At 39.1% G+C, this 22,340-nt stretch overlaps 1 protein-coding gene across 5 annotated transcripts in view; it reads right to left on the bottom strand.

Moving 5' to 3' along the window:
* Positions 1-22,340, bottom strand: part of DCLK1 (doublecortin like kinase 1) — a 348,175-nt gene that overhangs the window by 305,918 nt on the left and 19,917 nt on the right. For all 5 annotated transcript variants that reach the window (XM_032593819.1, XM_030309040.1, XM_032593840.1 and 2 more), the window contains exon 3: positions 18,114-18,460. In XM_032593819.1, coding sequence (XP_032449710.1) covers positions 18,114-18,460 — 347 coding nt within the window. The remainder of the gene's footprint in view (positions 1-18,113; positions 18,461-22,340) is intronic.

The following is a 22,340-nucleotide window of genomic DNA, read 5'->3' on the forward strand; positions in this document are numbered from 1 at the left end:
GGATCTGTGGAAGAATATCTTGCTATAATGAATCTTGCAGCTGAGGGTTCCCATATTGGCTACCAGCCACCTAGTTAACTTTCCATATATTGTAGTATGACTTCCATTTTTTAAATAAAAACAGTACTATATGATTAAGGTATCGCATGTCAAATGTAAATGCCTTTAATGAATAAACATTTACCAAACATCTGATAAAATCAAAGTACCATGTTAGAGACACTGAGGTCCAAGATATGCCCAAGGTGTTATTAAGTCCCCAACATTCAATCACCTCTCTATAAAGAATTACCATGTACCAACCCATTTTCCCCCAGGAATCTCTTTCTAGAACTATTCAACCTCTTGAACACCCTAAAAATTTTTTAAATAATTTTGATATTTTTGAATGATTGGTATTTTAAATAAAATGTTTTCATGTAAATAACAAATGACACTAGAATTTGGATAATATTTATGAAATATGAAGATAAAGTTTGTTTTTCCCAACCAACCTGTGGTACATGTTTCAAAGTAACTTTAATGTGTAAGGCAAATACATAATCGATCACGAAAAATGACTCTATCTTGTTTCATATAAGAGTTAGCTCTATATTAAAATGGGGACAAATTAAAATATATGTTACAAAAAAACAAAAATCTGCCTTTATGACCTAATTTACATTTCGTACCAAAAAATATCATCCTATTTAATAATGGTCAAAGCCAACAGTTTTAATCTCAGCAAATAAAAATTAAACTGGATAAAACTATCATTACATTTCCTTTTGAATGTTACTTTCTAAAGTACCCAAAACACCTCAGTGTACTATATAAAAAGTGGCATTATCGTCGCTTTATATTCTGCTCCTTACTAACTTTCTATACTTAACCAATAGTTCATTATGAATATAAATTTAACAATATATGGCTTGGAACAAAGCCAGTTCAAAGCTATATAATGGTCGAAAACTCATAGTAGTTCGCTGAATCATAAGCCAACTCAGAAATAGGTCATGAAGACTCTTCCCTGATCTCCGCTAACTGCTATGCAAGGCTACCCGACACGCACTCAGCGGCTCTAAAATTGATTCCTTTTAAAAAAATTTTTTAATCTTTATTTATTTTTGAAACAGAGAGAGACACAGCATGAGCGGAAGAGGGGTAGAGAGAGAGAAAGGGAGACACAGAATCCCAAGCAGGCTCCAGGCTCCGAGCTGTCAGCACAGAGCCCGATGCAGGGCTCGAACTCACGAGCCGTGAGACCATGACCTGAGCCGAAGTCTGACGCTTAACCAACTAAGCCACCTAGGCGCCCCGAAAATTGATTCCTTTTTAAGGGTAAAGTTTTTAAGCAGCAAATATGTTTGCATTTTTAAGACATTAGAACAAACGTCTTTACTGGAACACATTCACGAGCTCCCTAAGGGCTTCCAGAAGCATCAGCTAGGAAGAACTTAACCATTTTGAAAGTGTGTTGTCCAGGACAAAATGAAGAGCTCTGGAGAACATCTGTTGTAAAAAACAAAAAGGGGGGGGAGGGTACTTAAGGCCAGAAATATGATTTCCTAGAAGTGAAAGAATTCTATGAGGAGAAAAATGAGATGATCTCAAACAAACTAAGGGCTCAAAAGAGAGGGAAAAATTAAAGTGTGAAAGAAAAAGGAAAAGAAAAAGCAGAGACGGTATGAAGAAGGAGCCTATGTTGTGTCTTCCTTTGTACAGAAGCACAAAATGTTTTGTTTTGATGAAGAAGCAAATGAAAGGGACCCCTGGGTGACTCAGCAGGTTAAGCAACCAACTCCTGATTTCGGCCCAGGTCATGATCTCACGGTTTGAGAGATTGAGCCCTGCGTCAGGTTCCTTATGATGACAGTGGAACCTGCTTGGGATTCTCTCTCTCTCTGCCCCTCTCCCACTCATGCTGCATGCTCTCTCTCTCTCTCTCTCACTCTCTCTCTCAACAAATAAAAACTTAAAAAAAAAAAAAAAAGAAGTGAAAGAAAGCAAACCAATACCCAACTGAACTGAATAATCCCTCTGTGAATAGGAAATGTTTTGTCAAGAACCAGAAATTTCTTTGGGTAACCAAAGGCATGCAAGACTACAAGTGGTGCAATTTACCCTCTCATCTCTCTTTCTGGGCTCAATCTCCTAGTTGCATTCAGGAAATCATTACTAAATGCAAGGAAATTAAAAGTGACCTAAAACAAGATTTGATGTATGTCACTGGATGAGTAAATATCAAAAACATAAACTCCCCAAAAAGGATGCATAAATAAAAGACTGAACACTGATAAGCAGGTAATAGAAAAATTAAGTGCCACCTCCCATGTGAAGTGCGGCTCTCTTGGGGCTAGTGTTCCCAGGTCACAGTATTCATAACAGTCTCAAAGGGGAATGTGATCCCCAAATTTAAGAGTTACTGTTGCAGATGAAACAAGAAAAACTCAGTTAAAGATACACGGGTTTGATTTGCTTTAAATCACTGGAATTAGTCCTTTTTTTTTCATTTTGTTATTGTTGTTCTTTGTTGTTTAGCTTCAGTTAAAGGGAATTATAATAAAGACCATCCAGCTTAGTATGTAAGAGAACTGGCCAATAAAGGGGGGGCCTTAAAAACTGTAAACCAGTGGTAAAGGGTTTTACTTTTTTTAAAATGTTTATTTATTTTTGAGAGAGAGCACACACGGGCACGTGTGCACACACACACACACACACACACACACACACACACACACACGTGAGTGGGGGAGGGGCAGAGAGAAAGAGTAACAGAGGATCCTAAGCAGGCTCTGAGCTGGCAGCAGCAAGCCAAATGTGGGGCTTCAACCCACCAACTGTGAGATCATGAACTGAGCTGAAGTCAGATGCTCAACGAACTGAGCCACCCAGGTGCGTCTGTAAAGGGTTTTCTATATAAGATTCTCTCCAATGTAGCTGTCTACCACTATATATCCTTTGGTTCTGGGGATGGGCAGATCACCAAGAAGAAGGTAAGAAGGTGAAAAAATCCTAGACAGCAACCTGAACGTCTCGTCAACCTCAAAATCGTGCCTAGAAATGAGCCCAGGACCTTTGGATCTTGGCCAGGCACCAACTTCTCTCCCCCACCCTGTGAGAAGCCTCACAGGGAGACTAAGACTTGTTTTGGGTTTAGAGATGCCCTTGAACAGCAATACATGATATAAATATATGTATGTAAATATTATAGTGAGTATATAAATCTCTCTTGACTCCAAAAGCCAGTAGCAGCTGAACACTGAATTACAAAGGCATTCAACGATGGTTCAATGAATAGAATCTCCCCAGGTGCAGCTTTACTGTAGGGCAGGATATTGGAATTCACAATGAAGTCTCCTTCCTTAAGAGAGAACCAAGTAATACAAAAGTCCTCAAAGATCTTGAATAGTAAAGTGATAAAAGGACAAGAGGGAAAACCACCATGAAGAGGGGAAGAGAGAGATCACAAAATAATTGCATCTCACCCAAGAAACAGACAGAGCACATGGAAAGCGTATTTTAACTATGAAGAGCAAAAAGATATGCAGCTTGAAATATGTTAATATAATTGCAATCTAATCAGCCTATAAATGGTATTTTGGACTGTAGCAAAGTGTTGCCAAATGAGCATGCAGAAGGCAAGAGTGCAGAGCAGACCCTGGAGGCGCACCCATGGGGCACTGGAGGGCATCAAGTAATACTCCATCCTGCCATGAACATTCAATGTTTTTCCTCTTAGTTGCCTAAGTTTGGAATTAATTCAGAAATGCCATATGTGCAAAGAGTGCAAAGATAATAAGTGCTTCACTGTGCTAAAACGGGCTGCATAATCTTCTCTGCTGTAAGTTACTTATAAAACCTCAGTGAAACCCAGGACTATTCACACTGAGCTGCAGAGGATGAAAATCACAGTAAAAGGTTAAAGAATGATGTACTTGGTAAATCCGTAATTATACACATGACTTCAGGGGTAAAAGTGAGTCTTTTATGAAATGCATATTGAAAGATGAGGTCAATATTTAAAAGCTGAGGCAATCTGGGGTACCTGAGTGGCTCAGTCAGTTAACATCCGGCTCTCGGTCTTGGCTCTGGTCACTATCTCGGTTTCTGGGATCGAGCCCCACGTAGGGTTCTGTGCTGACAGTGTGGAGCCTGCTCGGGATTCTCCCTCTCCCTCTCCCTCTCTCACAAAATAAATAAAAACAGAACATTTATGGGGAAAAAAGCTGAGGCAATTTAAAAGCAGATCAGTGGTTGCTGGGCTGGAGGTGGGAGTGAGCAATGACGGCAAGTGGGCATATGAGGAACCTCTTGTGGTAAAAGTGTCCTAACACTGGATGTGGTAATGGCTGCACTACTATGTTTATTAAAAGTCATTGAGGGGTGCCTGGGTGGCTCAGTCGGTTGAGCGTCTGACTTCAGCTCAGGTCATGATCTCGCGGTCCATGAGTTCGAGCCCCGCGTCAGGCTCTGGGCTGATGGCTCAGAACCTGGAGCCTGCTTCCGATTCTGTGTCTCCCTCTCTCTCTGCCCCTCCCCCGTTCATGCTCTGTCTCTCTCTGTCTCAAAAATAAATAAATGTTAAAAAAAAAATTAAAAAAAAAGTCATTGAAAAGTACACTTACAATGAGTAAATGTTATAGTATATAAGTTATACCTTAATGAAGCTATAAATATTTTTTCAAGTTGGCGTATGTAAAAATTCAGCAATAATCCCATTCTATAAAAGAGTTGTACTTTATGGTGATGAGTTACATTAAGAATGTTCTTTTTCCATTGTTGGGAATAGAAATCTCTATGACAGCTTAAAAAAACAGTCTTAAATGTTTTTAAAAGTTACTGGAAATGGATTAATTTCATAACTAACAATGAAAATAGGAAGACAAACTGAGAAGAAACTGAAGCAAGACATTTCAGGAGCTTTCTCAACATTTACTACTCTTTTAGCAACCCACTCAAGCTTTAATATTGACAGATCACTAGGATTTGATAATTTCAGAAGGGAAGTATTTTTAAACTCCAATGGGTAAAGTAGATTACACAGAATGAATCATGAGCATTCTTACAAAAAAAAAAAAGGATGCATGTGAATTTTTATATACTCAAAACATTTTTTTAACACCCTATAAAGCCAGATACAGCATCGTGGTTAAGAGTGTAGGTCAGCCTAGATCACACATTAACCACATGGGTAGGCTACCTACCTCCCCACCACGCCCCCTCAATGCCATTCCTGCACCTATAAAATGGAGATCACAATGGTATCAATTACACACTTCTGCTGAAATGGGAAAAGGGAAATACTTCGTGAGGGCCTGGAATAAAGTAAGCATTCAAGAAATGCTAGCTGCTGCTCTATTCTTGTTGATGTTGTTATCCTGGGTTGGATTTCATATACAGACAATTTTATTCTCTCAATTTTATTTCCCACAAAACCTCACACCCAGGGACATCTCCAGTCCTGTACCTTACTGGAAAACCAATTACTCAGCAATGCTCATGCCCACTGTTTCCAGTTGTTTTAACAGAAAATATCTTCCAAGCTTCGATTCATTACACAATGTGATATTGCTCATCTGCTGGCAATTCTGGTGCTACATCCCAGAATTAGTCTGACACACTTTCTTCAGCTGGTGTTAAGCCAAACTATAAGGCAAACAGGACAAATGAAAAGCCAGATGAACAGAATCCATTTACAGTGGGGTCATTTACAGTAAGATCCTTCCATATGAGAGAAGCATCAGAGATAGAAATATATACTAATTTAAATACACAGGGTAGGGGCGCCTGGGTGGCGCAATCGGTTAAACGTCCGACTTCAGCCAGGTCACGATCTCGCAGTCCGTTGAGTTTGAGCCCCGCGTCAGGCTCTGGGCTGATGGCTCAGAGCCTGGAGCCTGTTTCCGATTCTGTGTCTCCCTCTCTCTCTGCCCCTCCCCCGTTCATGCTCTGTCTCTCTCTGTCCCAAAAATAAATAAACGTTGAAAAAAAAAAAATTAAATACACAGGGTAGGGGTGCCTGGATGGCTCAGTCGTTAAGTGTCCAATTCTTGATATTGGCTCGGGTCATGATCTCACAGTTTGTAGGATCGAGCCCCATGTCAGGCTCTGCACAGACAGTATGGAGCCTGCCTGAAATTCTCTCTCTCTCTCTCTCTCTCTCTCTCTCTCTCTCTCTCTCTCTCTCTTTCTCTGTCCCTCTCTCTCTCTCTCAAAAGAAATAAACTTGTTAAAAAAGGAATTTTTGTTGTAGAATAAAATAATGATATTACTAAAAAGACAAAATGGTCAACATGTCCATGCTACTCCTTTCATAGCACACCAACCCCAGAAAAGTCTTAAGAAATATGTAATTTTATTTTTCCAGAGCCACGGCATCAACCAATTACAAAAATGAACTTTCTATTGGTTCTCTGTAGAGACACTTCATTTATTTCTAGAGATTTTTCCCTCCAATATTTGGAGCCATAACCCCAGAGATAGAGTTGAACTTCCCATTCAAAGAAGTCACTGTTGATGGGGTCACTGGGCATTGTGTGGCTATTTGAAATAGCCATATCTGCCTAAGTAGTATACAATCATAGCCAGCCAACAGCTGAATTGAGTAGAGTACATCTGTTCAGTCTCTTAACCTCCTAGGCTACATTATAAGAAAAACACTCCAATTCTGATTGCTAGGTGATTATTGCACACCAGTTTACCCCATCCATTGTTCCCAGCAGCGAGTCTGTGATACATAAGACTCTTGGCCATTAAATCCTGAGGCATGCTAGCCAGAAATTACCTCCAAAAGTTACCCTCCATTCCCTGCACATATTAAGAACTTCTCCATGTTCTTGTGGACATTTTCCATGTTGAGAATTTTCCCATGCATAGGAATTCTGCCTGACAACAGTTGGAGACCTAAAATCAACTCTCAGGAAGAGTTTTAATGACTTCCAATCATTCCCGTGGAAGTCATTCAGAAAAACCATAAGGAAAATATTAAATCTGTGCAGCCTATTGAGGAGAACATACAGATAACTTCTAACAGCATGCATATGGACCCTGTGGCAGCCATGTGCATCAATCTCTCATCAGGATCAGCATTTCCACAGTAATTGCTCAGCCCTTTCTTAACCTCTTAACTTTCAATCATTCTCCATATAGGAAGTTACCCATCCTTCACACACAGGCAGCCCATTGGGGCTAGATTGCAGTGGGCACACATTTCGTACTAAGAGACTGGCTGCTTTCCAGAACATTGTGGATGGTGAGCATATCTTGCTATTTGATGTTAACATCGATGCTCAGGATATGCAAATACAACTGCTAAATAAGCTAAAATTCGTGTTTAATTCCATCTACCAACTAACAGCCTGGATTTATCATCCTTAGGTCTTTGTATTAATGTTCCATTTGTACTGCTTAGTTGCCTGAGCAGTGCTTCCTCATCTTTAATGTGAATATGGATCATATGGGGATCTGGTTAAAATGCAGATTCTGATACAGTAGGTCTAGGGTGGGGCCTGAGAGTCTGCATTTCTACAAGCTCTCTGGTGGCATTACTGCCACTGTCCTCAGACCACTGTTGGTAGCAATGCTTTTAAGAATATGGGTGAAGCATTTACCTGAGCATACAGCAGGGCTTTTTACAACTTGTTTCTGTTGTATAACTAGTTATCTGTTCCCATACTATTACTTTGAAAGTGTACACCACTTCCCGTACTATTATTCTGAAAATACATTAAATGCCTACCTTTTTTAAAAGATAATGCTTACCTTGAGTTATTTTCCTCCTAAGAGATTTTCTAAAAATAAAATGCTGATTTTATCCTACTACCTGCGCCAAGGTGAGTTTAGTTTATGGTCTTCCAAGTAGAGAAAAAGAAAGAGCAGAGCAATCTCTCCTAGTGGCACTCCCAGCCCTAAAGTCCTGTGATTGTACATATCAGAATTTGAGCCACAAATCAAAATCAAGAATCACATGTAGAGTTTAGGAAGCAAAACAAATGAGCAAAGGAGAAAATTTAAAAAGAAAGAAAGAAAGAAAGAAACAAACAAACAAACAAACAAACAGAGAGGCAAACCAAGAAGCAGACTCTTCAGTATAGAGAACAAACTGATGGTTAATCAGAGCGGGGATATAGCGAATGGGTAAAAATAGGTGATGGGGATTAAGGAGTGTACTTGGTGCAATGAGCACCAGGTACCGCATAGTGTTGAATCACTCTATTGTACACCTGAAACTAATATTACACTCTATGTTAACTAACTGGAATTTAAATTAAAACTAAAAAAAAGTAATTTAATAAATATTAAGCATCTACTAAGGATAGCCAAGAATATAGAAGTCAATAAAGCATTGTCTTCTTTCCCTAGGATGTTTCTGTCTTACACAAGTGCACAAATGGTTACAACACAAAGCAGAAATGATCTGGCACAGAAAGAAAATGACCTGGGTTTTTTCCTCCGGGAAAGAATCATAAAAGATCATTGGTGATTGTGCTCCCATTGACCTAAGAAACCTAAGTTATCTGGTATTTATGGAAGAATACTAGACTTCTTTCATCAGAGAGGCTTTGGAAAATGTCTACAGTTTTTTCCAAGAGGGTTCTAGACAGTGAGGATGAATTCTGAGATACTCTTAACCTCCAATAACTGGTTGCATTAAACAACATCTCAAGAGTCACTGCTCCATGTTGGCTTTTCAGTCTGACTTTAGAACATTGCTACTCTCAGCCATGAGTCACAACACGAATAGAGGCTGTGCAGATGAGCCACTAAAGAGGAAAGCCTACTAGACAACTTGTGCAATTAAGCAACAAAGTTAGAGAGGAAATGGCTTAATAATTTCAAGACATTTCCTTGGGGCGCCTGGGTGGCGCAGTCGGTTAAGCGTCCGACTTCAGCCAGGTCACGATCTCGCGGTCCGTGAGTTCGAGCCCCGCGTCGGGCTCTGGGCTGATGGCTCAGAGCCTGGAGCCTGTTTCCGATTCTGTGTCTCCCTCTCTCTCTGCCCCTCCCCCGTTCATGCTCTGTCTCTCTCTGCCCCAAAAATAAATAAACGTTGAAAAAAAAAAATTTAAAAAAATAATTTCAAGACATTTCCCACATGAATGTACAGGGTGTCATTTGAAATGACAAGCAAGAGACCAAATCATAAGCAGAGTAGGATCTGAATTTTTTTTTAAAGAAAAGGAAATAAAGACAATATATTAATGAGTACCATCTTCTCAATGAGACTGTGAGCCATTTTATCTTAATATTTATTTTCTCATTTACTACAAAATTCTTTACAATGATCTATATTAATCCTGTAATGGAAAAAGCCAATTAAGAGATAAATCTCCCATCTGTCCCTTTGTTTCTATGGCATGTTGTTTACAAGATAGTTCAGATTTAAAATTGGATATTTTGAGTTCCATTTAATTTCTGAAACTGCTTTCTTTCACATAATTTAGTCTCAAGGATTTAAACTAATCAGAAAAATCTGCTGTAACATACTGTCCTCGACCACCACAAACACCCTTGAACACTGTACGTTTGTATCTCTGCAATAATTGGGCCAGGTGCTATTCATGTGAATCTCTTATTGGCCTGTCACCAATTATTAAATCCATAGGACATATTGATTAGCTCTTTATTCACCGGATGGCTAAGGCAATCTCAGGAAAACGTAGAGCAATTCTCCTGACTCAGACAGTGAAAATTTTCTAACAGAATATCTATTGTTTTCCCACAGGATAAAAGTTCTTTCAATAGAGGAAATGCTCTAAAATTGGCAGATGATTTTTTTTTAATTATCCTAGCGTCTTTAATGAAGCAGGAGCCTGAGCTAGAAAACAGCACCATGATGAGCACCTTACAATCTGCAGTTTCCACTGCCGAGAGCACCACCGTCGCTGATAGCAACACACAGCCACAGCCTGGGGTGACCACTGGGTTCCTAAATGGCCATGACCCGTACTTCACAGAACACTGGAAGCAATGTCTAATGTCAAATGTGTAGCACATGACAAACTGGTCAGTCGCCCAGTCAGTTAGCTATTCAGTTATTTATTGAACAAGCATTTATCAGGTCAGGCCCTCCCTTGAGTTTCAGAAGCCAAGAAGATACCTTCCCTAGCCTCATCCTGTAAATTCTAAAGGGGAAGAGAAGGCATAACAATTGTCAACAGGCCAGCACAATCAAGAATTGTAGGGCCATCTACAATGGACAGGAACAGAGCCCTCTCCCACGGAGAGGAACTGTCAGTTCTACATGAGTTAAGTCAAGAAATGTGTTATAGATGAGGCTACCCTTGAAATGAATCTTGACAAACGAGAAGGTTCTTGCTTTGCAGAGATGTGATGATTCAGTGAGATAAGTATACATATAGCAACTACCCCAGAGCACCAGGCACGCAGGTGTTCAAGCACTGATGGTAATAATAATGGTAATATTACTATATTGATATAATGGGTCACTGATAAGATACCCTTAAGGAATAACTGGTACAACTGAAGAGAAGCAGGTGAAGAAAATAATATCTGGGTTACATCCACAACTGACAATAAATGGAACGATAAAAATAGAGTCATTAGTAGTTTTAGTTACAGTACAGGCAATGGAAACAACGCAGAATGACTAACCCTATATTGACAAAATTATACAACTATAAATGTCCTGTACTTTTAAGAAAGCCTGGAATAAGACGGCAGAAAGGAGAAGGACTAATATTTATAGAGGACCTACCATAAGTCAAGCCAGGGCCTTTGCATACATATTTTCTTAATTAATTATCCGACCAATATTGTGAGGTATGCACTATTATTGCCATTTTAAAGCAGAAACTAAGAGGCCATGGGTGGCTCAGGCATTTAAGCATCCAACTCTTGATCTCGGCTCAGGTCATGATCTCACGGTTCATGAGTTCGAGTCCCACATCGGGCTCTACTCTGACAGCATAGAGTCTGCTTGGGATTGTGTCTCTCCTTTCTCTCTGCCTCTCTTCCACTTGTGTTCTCTCTCTCCTTCTGTCTCAAAATAACTAAATAATCTTTAAAAAAAATTTAAGGAGGAAACTGAGATTCAGAGAATTCAATTGACTTGCAAAAGGCCAAACAGCCAATGAGTGAAAAAGTCAGAATCTGATCTTATAAGTATCTTATCTTAAATTCCATGCTGTTCTCATTATACTATGAAGCATTTTCATGTGAGAAGTCACAATTAAAAAGATAATTTTTAAAAATTCCTTCAACACATTTAAAATATGATTTATTTTTCAAAAACAATTCACCCTCAGCTTTTCAGGTATAATAAATACTGATACTTGAATACCTACCACAGTGTTGAGTTTTGTCATGTGCATTATTTCATTTAATCCTCGAGACACCTAATAAAGCAGGTATTATTATTATTCCCATTGCACAGACAAGAACTGGAATTAAATTAAAGCTTAAAAAAAAAAAGAAATGTCATTTAATAAATATTAAGCATCTAATAAGGATAGCCAAGAATACAGAAGTCAATAAAGCATTGTCTTCTTTCCCTAGGATGTTTCTGTCTTACACAAGTGCACAAATGGTTATAACACAAAGCAGAGACTTACCTCTTCCCAGTGGAAGAATAGATTCCAAGGGTTGAGGACAGACAATGAGGCGTTTGAAACTAGTCTATAAAAACAAGTGTTCTTCCTCCATATTATGTTACTTCACATACCTGTGCTTAAATTACAGCATACCTAAGCAGATTTCCTCATTACAAGTAAATTCAATGTACTGAATTTTCTTAGCTTCAGTGATCAATAAAGTGAGGAACTAAGTTAATTTTCCAGACCTGCACAAGAAACTAGATCCAATGAGATTTCTCAGACTGAAATCTGAGTGCAGGCCCCACTGACTCTAAAGTCCAAGTTCTTTGTATCACTCCAACATGCTCCTTAAGGGCACAGGAGACTCACAGGCCAAATCAGGGCTTTATGCTTTTGCAAAGCAGAAGTCACCTCTAGGAGATGATCCCAAGTCCATAGTCTTGTGAAAGTGCCCAAAGCACGTTCAGCATACCAGAGAGGAGGGCCAAGGAACACATCTTCAGTTCTAGAGTAGGACACAGGGGAACTTAGAATTCATTTATAGCAAATTCGTATTCAATTTACAGAAAACTGACTTTTGCTAAGACTAATGTTAAGCCTGAAAAATATACATCACAGGAACCCATAATTAATTACATTATCAGATATGCTCAGCCGGAACAAAAGGACTTAACTCTTCTCTATTTGGGGGAATTAATATCTATGTAAGGACAGATGTAGCTTATAAATCCTAAATAGCAACAAAAGGTATATAACCTAAAATAGCACATACTATCCTGGACACCTTAATTCTCTAACTGAAGTACCATAATTACTCTTAAGCTCCTTTTTCTTTGAAAATGGCTAAGACTTTCCATCAATTCAGAGCTCTAACAAATCATGAAGATGGTTTAACATGTGCTCTGAGCTTTTGCAAAAAATTTTAATTTGACATTTTAAAGTGTAAACTAAATTACTTGTATCAACTGTGTTTTTATATCAATTGCAAACAAAACTAAAAGGTGTTCCATTCACTTTCACAACACAGATAACATACCAAATCATATAGTAAAAAAATCTGTCTCCCAAGAATGAAGGCTTTTAAATATGCTTGAAGAAGTTAATTAGAGCAGTCACAGAAGTTTATTTTAAAAAGGGCGGGGGGGGGGGGGAGTCACTATTACCAACAGCTACAGAAAATATCATTTTCTAGTCCAGTCAAATCCTATTACGTCCTAAATCCCTTCCTTTTCATCTGAAAACCTATGATCTTCACATTTTCTATGCTCATTAATTGCTCTAGCCAATGTCAGATGTGGTAGCAATGTGTACCACTTTGTTAATTGGTAAGGGCAAGCAACGTCCTAAGGTCTCTAAACTCAAGTTTGGACCATTTCATTCTTACTTCAGATTAGAATAAGGTATGAAAAACCAAAAGGAAAAACATCAAAGACCATCTTGTGGTATCTGACTGACAGATTCCAGTTGATCATATTACCATTTCCTGAATTCCAGTAAGCTCATTATACTAATTAACTAAAATAAATGGCTGCAATTATTATGACTCATTTACAAACATCTTTTGAGCTTTGTGTTTATAATAAACAAGGGGATTCAATGATCAAAAGATACAGAGAAGGGTGCCTGGGTAGCTCAATAGGTTGAGCGTCCGAGTCTAGATTTTGGTTCGGGTCACCATCCCAGGGTCGTGGGATCAAGCCCTGAGTCGGGCTCCACTCTGAGCATGGAGCTTGCTTAAGATTCGCTCTCTTTCCCTCTGCCCCTCTCCCCTGCCCACATTCTCTCTCTCTAAAATGAAAAATAAAATAATAAAGGAAGCTCTTTCAGGAAAAAAAAAAAAGATAGGAGACAACATAGAAACTGATTAACTATTGACAGCTACTGGAATTTCCTGTACACAGCACTATAGTCAGAATGTTTGTGTCCCCCTCAAATTCATACATTGAAATCTAACGCCTAAGGGGATGGTGTTAGGAGGTGGGGCTTTTGGAAGGTGATTAGCACATGTGGGCAAACTTCTCAAGCATGGGATTAGTGCCCTTATAAAAGAGTCCCAAGAGCTCCTTAGCCCGTTCTGCCACTGCAGAGGACTGTCCTTTTGCAGAGGACACTGCAAAAGGCATGGTTTATGAACCAGGAAGTGGACTCTCACCAGACCAAGTCCACTGGCATCTGGACATTGGACTCCAGCCTCTAGAACTGTGAGAAATCAATTTATGTTGTATATAAGCCACCCAATCTGTATAGCATTTTTGTTACAGCCACCCAAACAGACTGAGACGCAGTTATGAGGTCTGTCCTCACAGTTCATCATTCTAAATCTGTTTATGAGTACCTTGCTTTAGCTCAGTGATTCCTAGTGTTTTGTATAAGGAAGACAATAAGCTGTTTGCTCACTCTAGCATGTTAGCAGTGGTGGATTTTACAAAGTGCATGACCTACGTGAAATGTCTGTAAGATAAAAATATAACATACTTGACTGAGTTTCTCCTCTGCTACTAAAGTATGCTGCTATTTTGTATGGATCTTCAATATTGAGGAGATACTATGGGGATGTGCATGCATATGTTTTCTACTTAAAGAGCAATCGAGTTTATCATTGCTATATTTCAGTGGAGAAGGGGAGGTCATTGGGAAATGCTTTATCTGTGATTTTTATAGTATAAATTGTCTGCTTAGACACTAGCTGTTCTAAGATTTGCTGTTGTTTACATTTCCAAGAAAGGATTCAGTAATCACAGATTTGGAAGATTTAACAGCTCAAGACAGCCAGATTAGCTGTTCCAAAAAAAGGAGTCAGGAGATACACAAGTGTATCTTTTGTAGCAAATCTTGTACCTTTTGGGTTTACTTTATTACTTAAAAAGTAGTCACACTCCAAATGACCTCTGGGAAGAGATGCTTGGCGGGGTGAGTGACTAACCCACTGAAAAATCCCAATATACAGAGCCTGGACTGGGGCAAAAGGAAAAGATCCTCACACCCTGCAAAGGCTCCCTTTAGATATGGAGAGAAGGAATATGATTACAACCTTCAGCTAGAAAATGCCCTCTTTCCTTCTTTGGGGGCCCTTAATCAAGGCCCAGTACATAATGCATCACTGAAATTAAGGCAAGGCAACCATTTCCTTGACCTCCTAACCTTGCTGGCAAAAGGGTCTGGTCACACCGTGAGCAGAGGTCCCCTGAAAGGTGTGAGAAGGAGAAGCAGAGTTCTGGCAGAGCTCTGAAAGGTGTGTGCAGCAACCTTTACTGAAGCTTCAATGCTCCTGAATAAAGAACGGAGCTGAAATGATTGGATAGGGTTTGCTCACAAACCGACTGCTGTGAACCTCAACAGTCATCTGGGGAAACTGCAGCTTCTTGCAAAATGTTTTCTACATGGTACCACATTTCTAATATGTTGATTTCCTTATCTCGGCCTAAAAACCTCAACAAAAAAAAAGGCACTGTATAATGAACTCTTGGTTCGGGCTTAAAGCACACCCAAAGGCACAACAGCAAGGAGGCCAAGTGATGGGAGGAACAGGTGAGAACGGCATGTGGTCTATGCCCTCCAGTGCCCATCCTGGGTAACATATGTAACAGCAGGCAAGGGCTCTCTCACTCTTCATTTTCCCCTGTTCTGTTGTCAAACAACCCAGAGTCACCAGTTTCCATCCCGTGGGTATATCCGCAAGCTGACTGAGGCAATGAGAAAAGCCATCCCTGCTTACAATTCGCTTGTTCTATACTATGTCACTTCAAGCATTCAAGCTATTGAATTTTTAAACAATTATATTTCCTCAATACAAAAAAAATACCTTTAAAAGCTTTTTAGTCATTGGGTTTTGCATATCATTTTTGGAGATGATACGAGGGCTGTTACACTATTTTTTTTTTTTAATTTTTTTTTCAACGTTTATTTATTTTTGGGACAGAGAGAGACAGAGCATGAACGGGGGAGGGGCAGAGAGAGAGGGAGACACAGAATCGGAAACAGGCTCCAGGCTCTGAGCCATCAGCCCAGAGCCCGACGCGGGGCTCGAACTCACGGACCGCGAGATCATGACCTGGCTGAAGTCGGACGCTTAACCGACTGCGCCACCCAGGCGCCCCTGAGGGCTGTTACACTATTAAAACAAACAAACACAAAAATAAAAAAAAAATAAAAATAAAATTAAAAAAAAATTAAAAAAAATAAAATAAAATAAAATAAAATAAAATAAAATAAAATAAAATAAAACAAACAAACAAAAGAGGTGAGACCGTGAGCTGAAGGATGAGGTCCTGCTGACAGGACAGGACCTCAGTGCCACAGTGGGCAGGGTACAATGGTAGTTGGCTTGGGGTTCCGCTCTACCATGGCAGAGCATCGTGCCACAGGAAGGCTTGGAGAAAACTGGTTCATTCTCAGAGGCTTATCAAGCCTTGGTCTCTGCCAAGACTGTCAAAGCATTCTACTCTAACAAACCTCTCATGGGGGGAGATTTCCCTTTGGAGCAGAAACGATTCTAAAGACTCCTGGGGTCCATGAGGAAGCATCTTTGTTCCTACTGGGAACCCAAGCAAAAAGTCTTTATCTTCTTTCCACTCTATCTTCCAATTCGTCTGCAGCTTTTCACCACTCTTGCTATGAAGAGAACATGCAACAACAGAGGAAATGCTACAACAGCAAACTGAATGCCACACACACACACACACACACACACACACACACAAACAGCCGAATGCAACCATCAGCAGAATGACTGCAAGAAAAAAATACGTAGAAAACTTTCAGATGATATTTCCTGGACAAATTACTCACTTGAAAATTCTTTCTCATGGGCGCCTGGGTGGCTCAGTCCATTAAGTATCCTACTCTCGATTTTGGCTCAGGTCATGATCTCACGGTTCGTGAGGTTGAGCCCTGAGTCGGGCTCTGCACTGACAGTGCAGAGCCTGTTTGGGTTTCTCTCTCTACTTCTCTCTCTGCCCCTTCCCCACTTAGGCTCTCTCTCTCTTTCTCAAAATAAATAAATAAATGCATGTGTTCTCTCTCTCTCTCTTTCTCAAAATAAATAAATAAAGAGTAAAAAAAAAAAAAAAAACAAAACAGGTAAGCTCTCATCTTGGGAAAATCCAATAGAAAAAATGCAGAACTACAAAATGGCTGAGTAACTCATTACAAAGGGAACCACTGAAAGGTTTCAAAGTTTAAATGTGAACCTTGCTATCTTATGTTGCTATAATTCACAAACCAGCAATGGACTTTTTGATCAATGACATCCAGGCAACACCCTCTTAGATCTAGAAGATTGAGAATTTCATCTCTCAGAATTCCTATCTACATTACACTTAGGGGAGACAAGTTTTATGAGACAAGCAGAATACTGGTGAATATAAATGAACAACTGGCAGATATTCCTTCTTTCCTAATGAATTTTATAATTTAGAGCATTTGAATGCCTCCCTAGGGGAGGAATTCTTTCATGACTAACACTCTTTCTAGTAATTGCATCTATTTTTAATTCATAAAATTTGAATGTGTGTTAGCCTTCGAGAACTTGTACGAATCTTCTATTTAATAAAGATTGACCTTTTATTTTTTTTAAAGATTAACCTTTTCATTTATGAAGGTAGTTTGATTTTAATATGTACTCTACATACAAATCACTCAAATTACACCTCAAAATAATTTTTAAAAATCACCTGGACAGGTCCACATTAAAAACTAAATTTCAGGGAAAGATAGTGTGCTAAAAATTATAATCTTAAACAAAAGACATTTATAAACTCTGAATGACCAGCAAATCGCACTATACATGTATATATATACATGTATATATACATATATATATATACATGTATATATATATTCAGCTCACTATCAGGATTCTGGCAAACCTTTATAAAAGTCCACACAAGACTTCTCTTTAAGTTCACGTGAACAACTCACATTTATACGTCCCCTCATCCAAGTCAACTGGTGTCCATTCCATAGCTAAAGAAACACCCCTCCTCTTCATTGTTGATTCTGAAATCATGTTTTCAATACAAGATGTATAATATTCTAGAAATATGCCTCTTAAAGCCATTCAGATGGAAGTATGTCATTCCTTTCATATGTACTTAAAAATCTATAAAATTTAAATAAATCTCACTAGCAAACATTAATGAGACATAAAGTATTCTTAGTATTATTTCGACCAAAGAAAGGAAATGAGATTTTTTGCTAATGGTCAGAGTTTACATCTCAGTCATGCTTAAGGCTATAAGACATTACTACATGAAAAAAATTGAAAATAGACGGCTGAACAGCACCATTATGTTAAGCAATTAATAACTGGAAAAAAAAAACCCAGAAATCTGTTGAGTAGCCATTTAAGCTTCAGAGAAAGATATTTTACTTTATGCTTATGGTTAATCCTGTCTACCTCTATCCTCGGTCTGGTTTGAGGCCAACAGCTATGTATTTGCTGACTAAAGGACCCAACTCCCTCCACTTCAGTAAAATGCATGTTTCAGATCCCCTCCCCCCACCAAGGCACATGGATCCCCCAATTCCCTGGTTCTTCCCTGTGAAGTCAAGGTCATACCACAACAGCGCTCTTACCTGTTTCCCATCCAGGGTATACAGGCGTTTCACCACTCCCGAGTCCAGCTTGATGGCATCAGTTATGTCAGTGAGAACCTGCTCAAAGGAATGTGCGGTTTTCTTGTTCAGCAGAATCCTGACGGCCTTCCGTGGCTTCACCCCACTTCTGATGATGGTGACCAGCTTGGGCCGAATGAAATCCTTATTCTCCCGCACCTCCGAAGGGCTCCCTTTGGCAGTGGCCAGTGAGGACACTGCCCGGGAAGCCGAGGTGGTCTTGACATTCACCGACCAGTTGGGGTTCACGTTCTTGGTGTACTCCAGTTTCTTGAAGGGCTCTATTGAGCCACACACATAGCTTTCTCCTAAGGAAGAGAGAAATATATTTACATTTACACCAGGGTAAACTCATTTCCTTTTTCCTAGTCTTTGATTTTTCCTTTTCTACTAGAACTGAGAAATACTTGTGACTTTTTGAAGAATGGAAGCATGATTAACATTTAATGAAAAGAAACATTTTCTACTTCTAATCTGGCTCTGTTCAACAGCAGATTGGTATCCTAGGAGGGAAAAAAATCATCATTCTTCCCTTACTTCATTTTCCGACTGCTGAAAGAAATACTGACACTGAATAAACCTCAGAAATAAATAAAACTGAATTCAAAACAAAGTATTCTCTGGGATTTGGGGTATTTATCCTTGCAGAAAACTTCAAAACCAGAGGTACCTACACTTAGTAATAATGTAAATAACATAATTTGAAAATGGAAAGTGGATCAGAAAACAGCTTATTAAAATAGCTACGTGATTCATTGTATGGTGACAGTTGCTAGACGCTTGTGGTGAGCCTAACATAAGGTATGGAGAAGTTCAATCACTATGTTGTACACCTGAAAGTAATGTAACATTGTGTGTCAACTATACTCAAATTTAAAAATCTAAAAAAAAAAGGCTATATAATTTATAAGTTTGATTGGAGTGTGTGCTAAGCATTTTGTAAAGTCAAGTAAAATTCTGAAAGCAAGCGAAGTAACTGTCACCAGCTAGCCCCCAAGACTTGACCTTCACTGCTCACCTTCTTGTACCCATCAACCTCTGTCCCATATTTTTCCTTAAGCTCTTCTTTCCAAGGTAGCTCTTAACTCAGACAAAAGACCAGACGGTCATAGCAACCCTCAAGCAATAATGACTGCCTGTTCAAAAGCTCTAGTGGCCCAAACCACCCAGACCAGTTTGAGCTTAACCCCTAACCCAGGCTGTTGTGCAGAATGACCATGGAGTGACCAACAGTTACCTTTACCTCATTACAATGCTAAAAATCACAGCCAGAGGTGGAGACATAACAAGCAAACAAAACATATGAAGAAAGAAGCATGGTCTGTCTACTGCGCCTGTTCCCCACCTCCAAGTCCCTGTGTTTCCCCACCCCTACATGCTTAAACTTGGCTCCTTTCCCACCTGCGTTCCTTTAAAACTTTCCCTGGTTGTTAGGGCAGCCAGTCTGACGCCTTTGTTGTGACTGTGTCTCCCTTCAACTGCAGCTGTTGCCCCAATAAAGCCTTGCTTGTGCTTTTAAATTTTGGGTCCAGCCTCGTTTCTACCAGTGGTAGGTCCAGGGACCCGAGTCCAGAGTCCAGTAACATAACCACACTTCCTTTCCTCCCATCTACACATGGCCAAACACAGTGATCTACATACTCTAGGAAGGCCAATTCATATTTGTTTATAGGTAAAAGATTTTGAGAATGGTTAACTTATAAACTGTAGCTTCAGAAACTGACTCTAAAATAAATGTAATTATATAAGATGAATGAGGTCCAAGGATCTAATGAATAATATGGTGACTATAGGTTATAACACTATACTATAATTGAAATTTGCTAAGAGACTAGAATTTAAATGTTGTCACAAAAAAAAGATAAACATACAAGGCAATGAACGTGTTAGTTAACTAAATGGGGAGAATCTTTCACAATATATACATATATCAAATCATCATGAGGTATGCTTTAAATATCTTACAATTTTGTCAATTATACCTCAATAAAGCAGGGTAAAAAAAAAGAAATTAATTACATTATATTTTTATTAAAAATGACTCCTTAACAGAGAATGGTTTAATGAAAATAATCAGACTATTAAGTAGATGTGGCTCACACAAAAAAGAAGTAACATATGTAACAAGTGATGATAAATCATTAAATGACTGATCCCATATATATACGTATATATATGTATATATGTATATATTTCATACATATATATATTTCATAAAGTTAGGTCAAAGTATTTTGAAGTTAAAGATTTTATAATGGCTTTTTTGTGTGTTAGTAAGTCTTTGTAACAGAGAATAGTTAAAACGCTAAAAAGCCTTCATAAATGCAGGTAAAGTGACCTGGGACTAATCCTGCAACAGCCCATCTACTTTTATCTAAATCCTTGTCCTATTTTTAACTTATGAGTGCAAGCATCCAAGGCCACAGAATAAAGTATTCACATAAAAATAATGGAACCAGGGTTTCAAAAATAGAAAATCACAGTTATACATGTTACCAAACATTTACTCTGTAAGTGCTCTTAGAAAACACTCTAATGTGTGTTTATACATTATATCTCACTAGACGTACACCTAGTACAAATTTAGCAACCCCCTTTTCTATTCACCTTCACTGGTCTCAACTATGCTTTTCTCAAGATTTATGTAGATACCAAAAACCTATGCGTGGGGGGGTCGCAACAACAGTGGTGCTTTGTGGACAGACAGCACGAATGCTCCAATGGGAAACTGCAAGTCTGAGCTCTCAAGACCTGGCCTCTCCATGCACATGACCTGGGACAAGTCCCCTAGTCTTCTCAGTGGTAGTTTATCCATCCATCAGATGAAGGCTATTTTGGGGGCCACTGATCTCACCAGGCTTTGGTGAAGATCAAACGAGATAACAGGTCAAAGTGATCAAATACAAAACCACACAGGTGGACACCTGCTCTGGGGCTGCATTACCCTGACTGTGCAGTAAGCCCGAAATGAAAATTAAAAAACCAAAATTATTAGAGATCAGTGAGTGGGTCTTATAAGGTGCTAATTGTTTCTAACTAGTTACCAGGAGACGTCACTTTGGCTCCATTTCAATGCGACGATGCCCCAAATGTTCCTCAACAAGGCACACACAGCCCAAAATACAGCAGGCAAAACCAGACTGTCAGAATTCTGTGCTAATCAGAGATATGCAATTGTCTGATCATGTGTAAGTTTATACACTAAGCTAATAATTAAAATCAAAACAAAATGAGTAGTTGACACTCCAACAACAAACTTTTTAACCTTAAAAAATATATAATAAGAATAGGGAGGAATTTTAAAGTATTCACATTAACAATGTGGAGTGGGTTTGTTGAAAAAGAAAATAAACTTTTTTTTTTTTTACATCTCCTTAAAGAACATCGAAAAAAATTTTAAAGCATGACAACTTTGAGAAGGTAATGCTGATTTGGTTCAAGTAACAATGATGGGAAGAAACTTGTGTTAAATCTGTGCTGTCACTTGGGCTCCTCTGTCTGGTTTACCACATTCAAAGACGGCAAAACAATCTTGGGGAAGGGTGTGAGACTCCAACAAAGAACAATCTTGTGCTACAAGGAAAGTAACTGCTGAAAGGAGAGACAGAGCTGGCCACCAAACCCAAGATCACACAATACTCAAACTGTCATTTAGAAGCTACTACACTATCCAGAGGGCGCCTGGGTGGCTGAGTTGGTTGAGTGTCCAACTCTTGGTTTCAGCTCAGGTCATGATCTGAGGGTCATGGGATCATGCCCCACACTGGGCTCCACATTGAGTGTTGAGCCTGGCTTGAGATTCTCTCTCTCCCTCTGCCCCTCCCCCCCACTCATGCTCTTGTTCTTAAATTTAAAAAAATAAAAAAAGAAAGAATCTACTACACTATTCAGGAATTCAGGAAGACAAGACGAGGTTTCCTTATGCTAAAATGCTTCTATAAAATTGTGCAAATATACTATTCGACCCCTCATTAAAAAAAATTTTTTTAATGTTTTATTTTTGACACAGAGAGAGAGAGAGAGAGAGGGCACAGGGGAGGGGCAGACAGATAAACAGAAGTAGACTCTGTGCTGATGGCAGAGAGCCCGATGTGGGGGCTGAGACTCACAAATGCTAAGATTGTGACCTGAGCAGACCTCGAATGCTTAACCGACTGAGAAATCCAGATGCCTCTATTTGACCCCACA

Source organism: Lynx canadensis, chromosome A1 (assembly GCF_007474595.2).
Source record: "Lynx canadensis isolate LIC74 chromosome A1, mLynCan4.pri.v2, whole genome shotgun sequence".
In the NCBI taxonomy this organism is placed as follows: Eukaryota; Metazoa; Chordata; class Mammalia; order Carnivora; family Felidae; genus Lynx; species Lynx canadensis.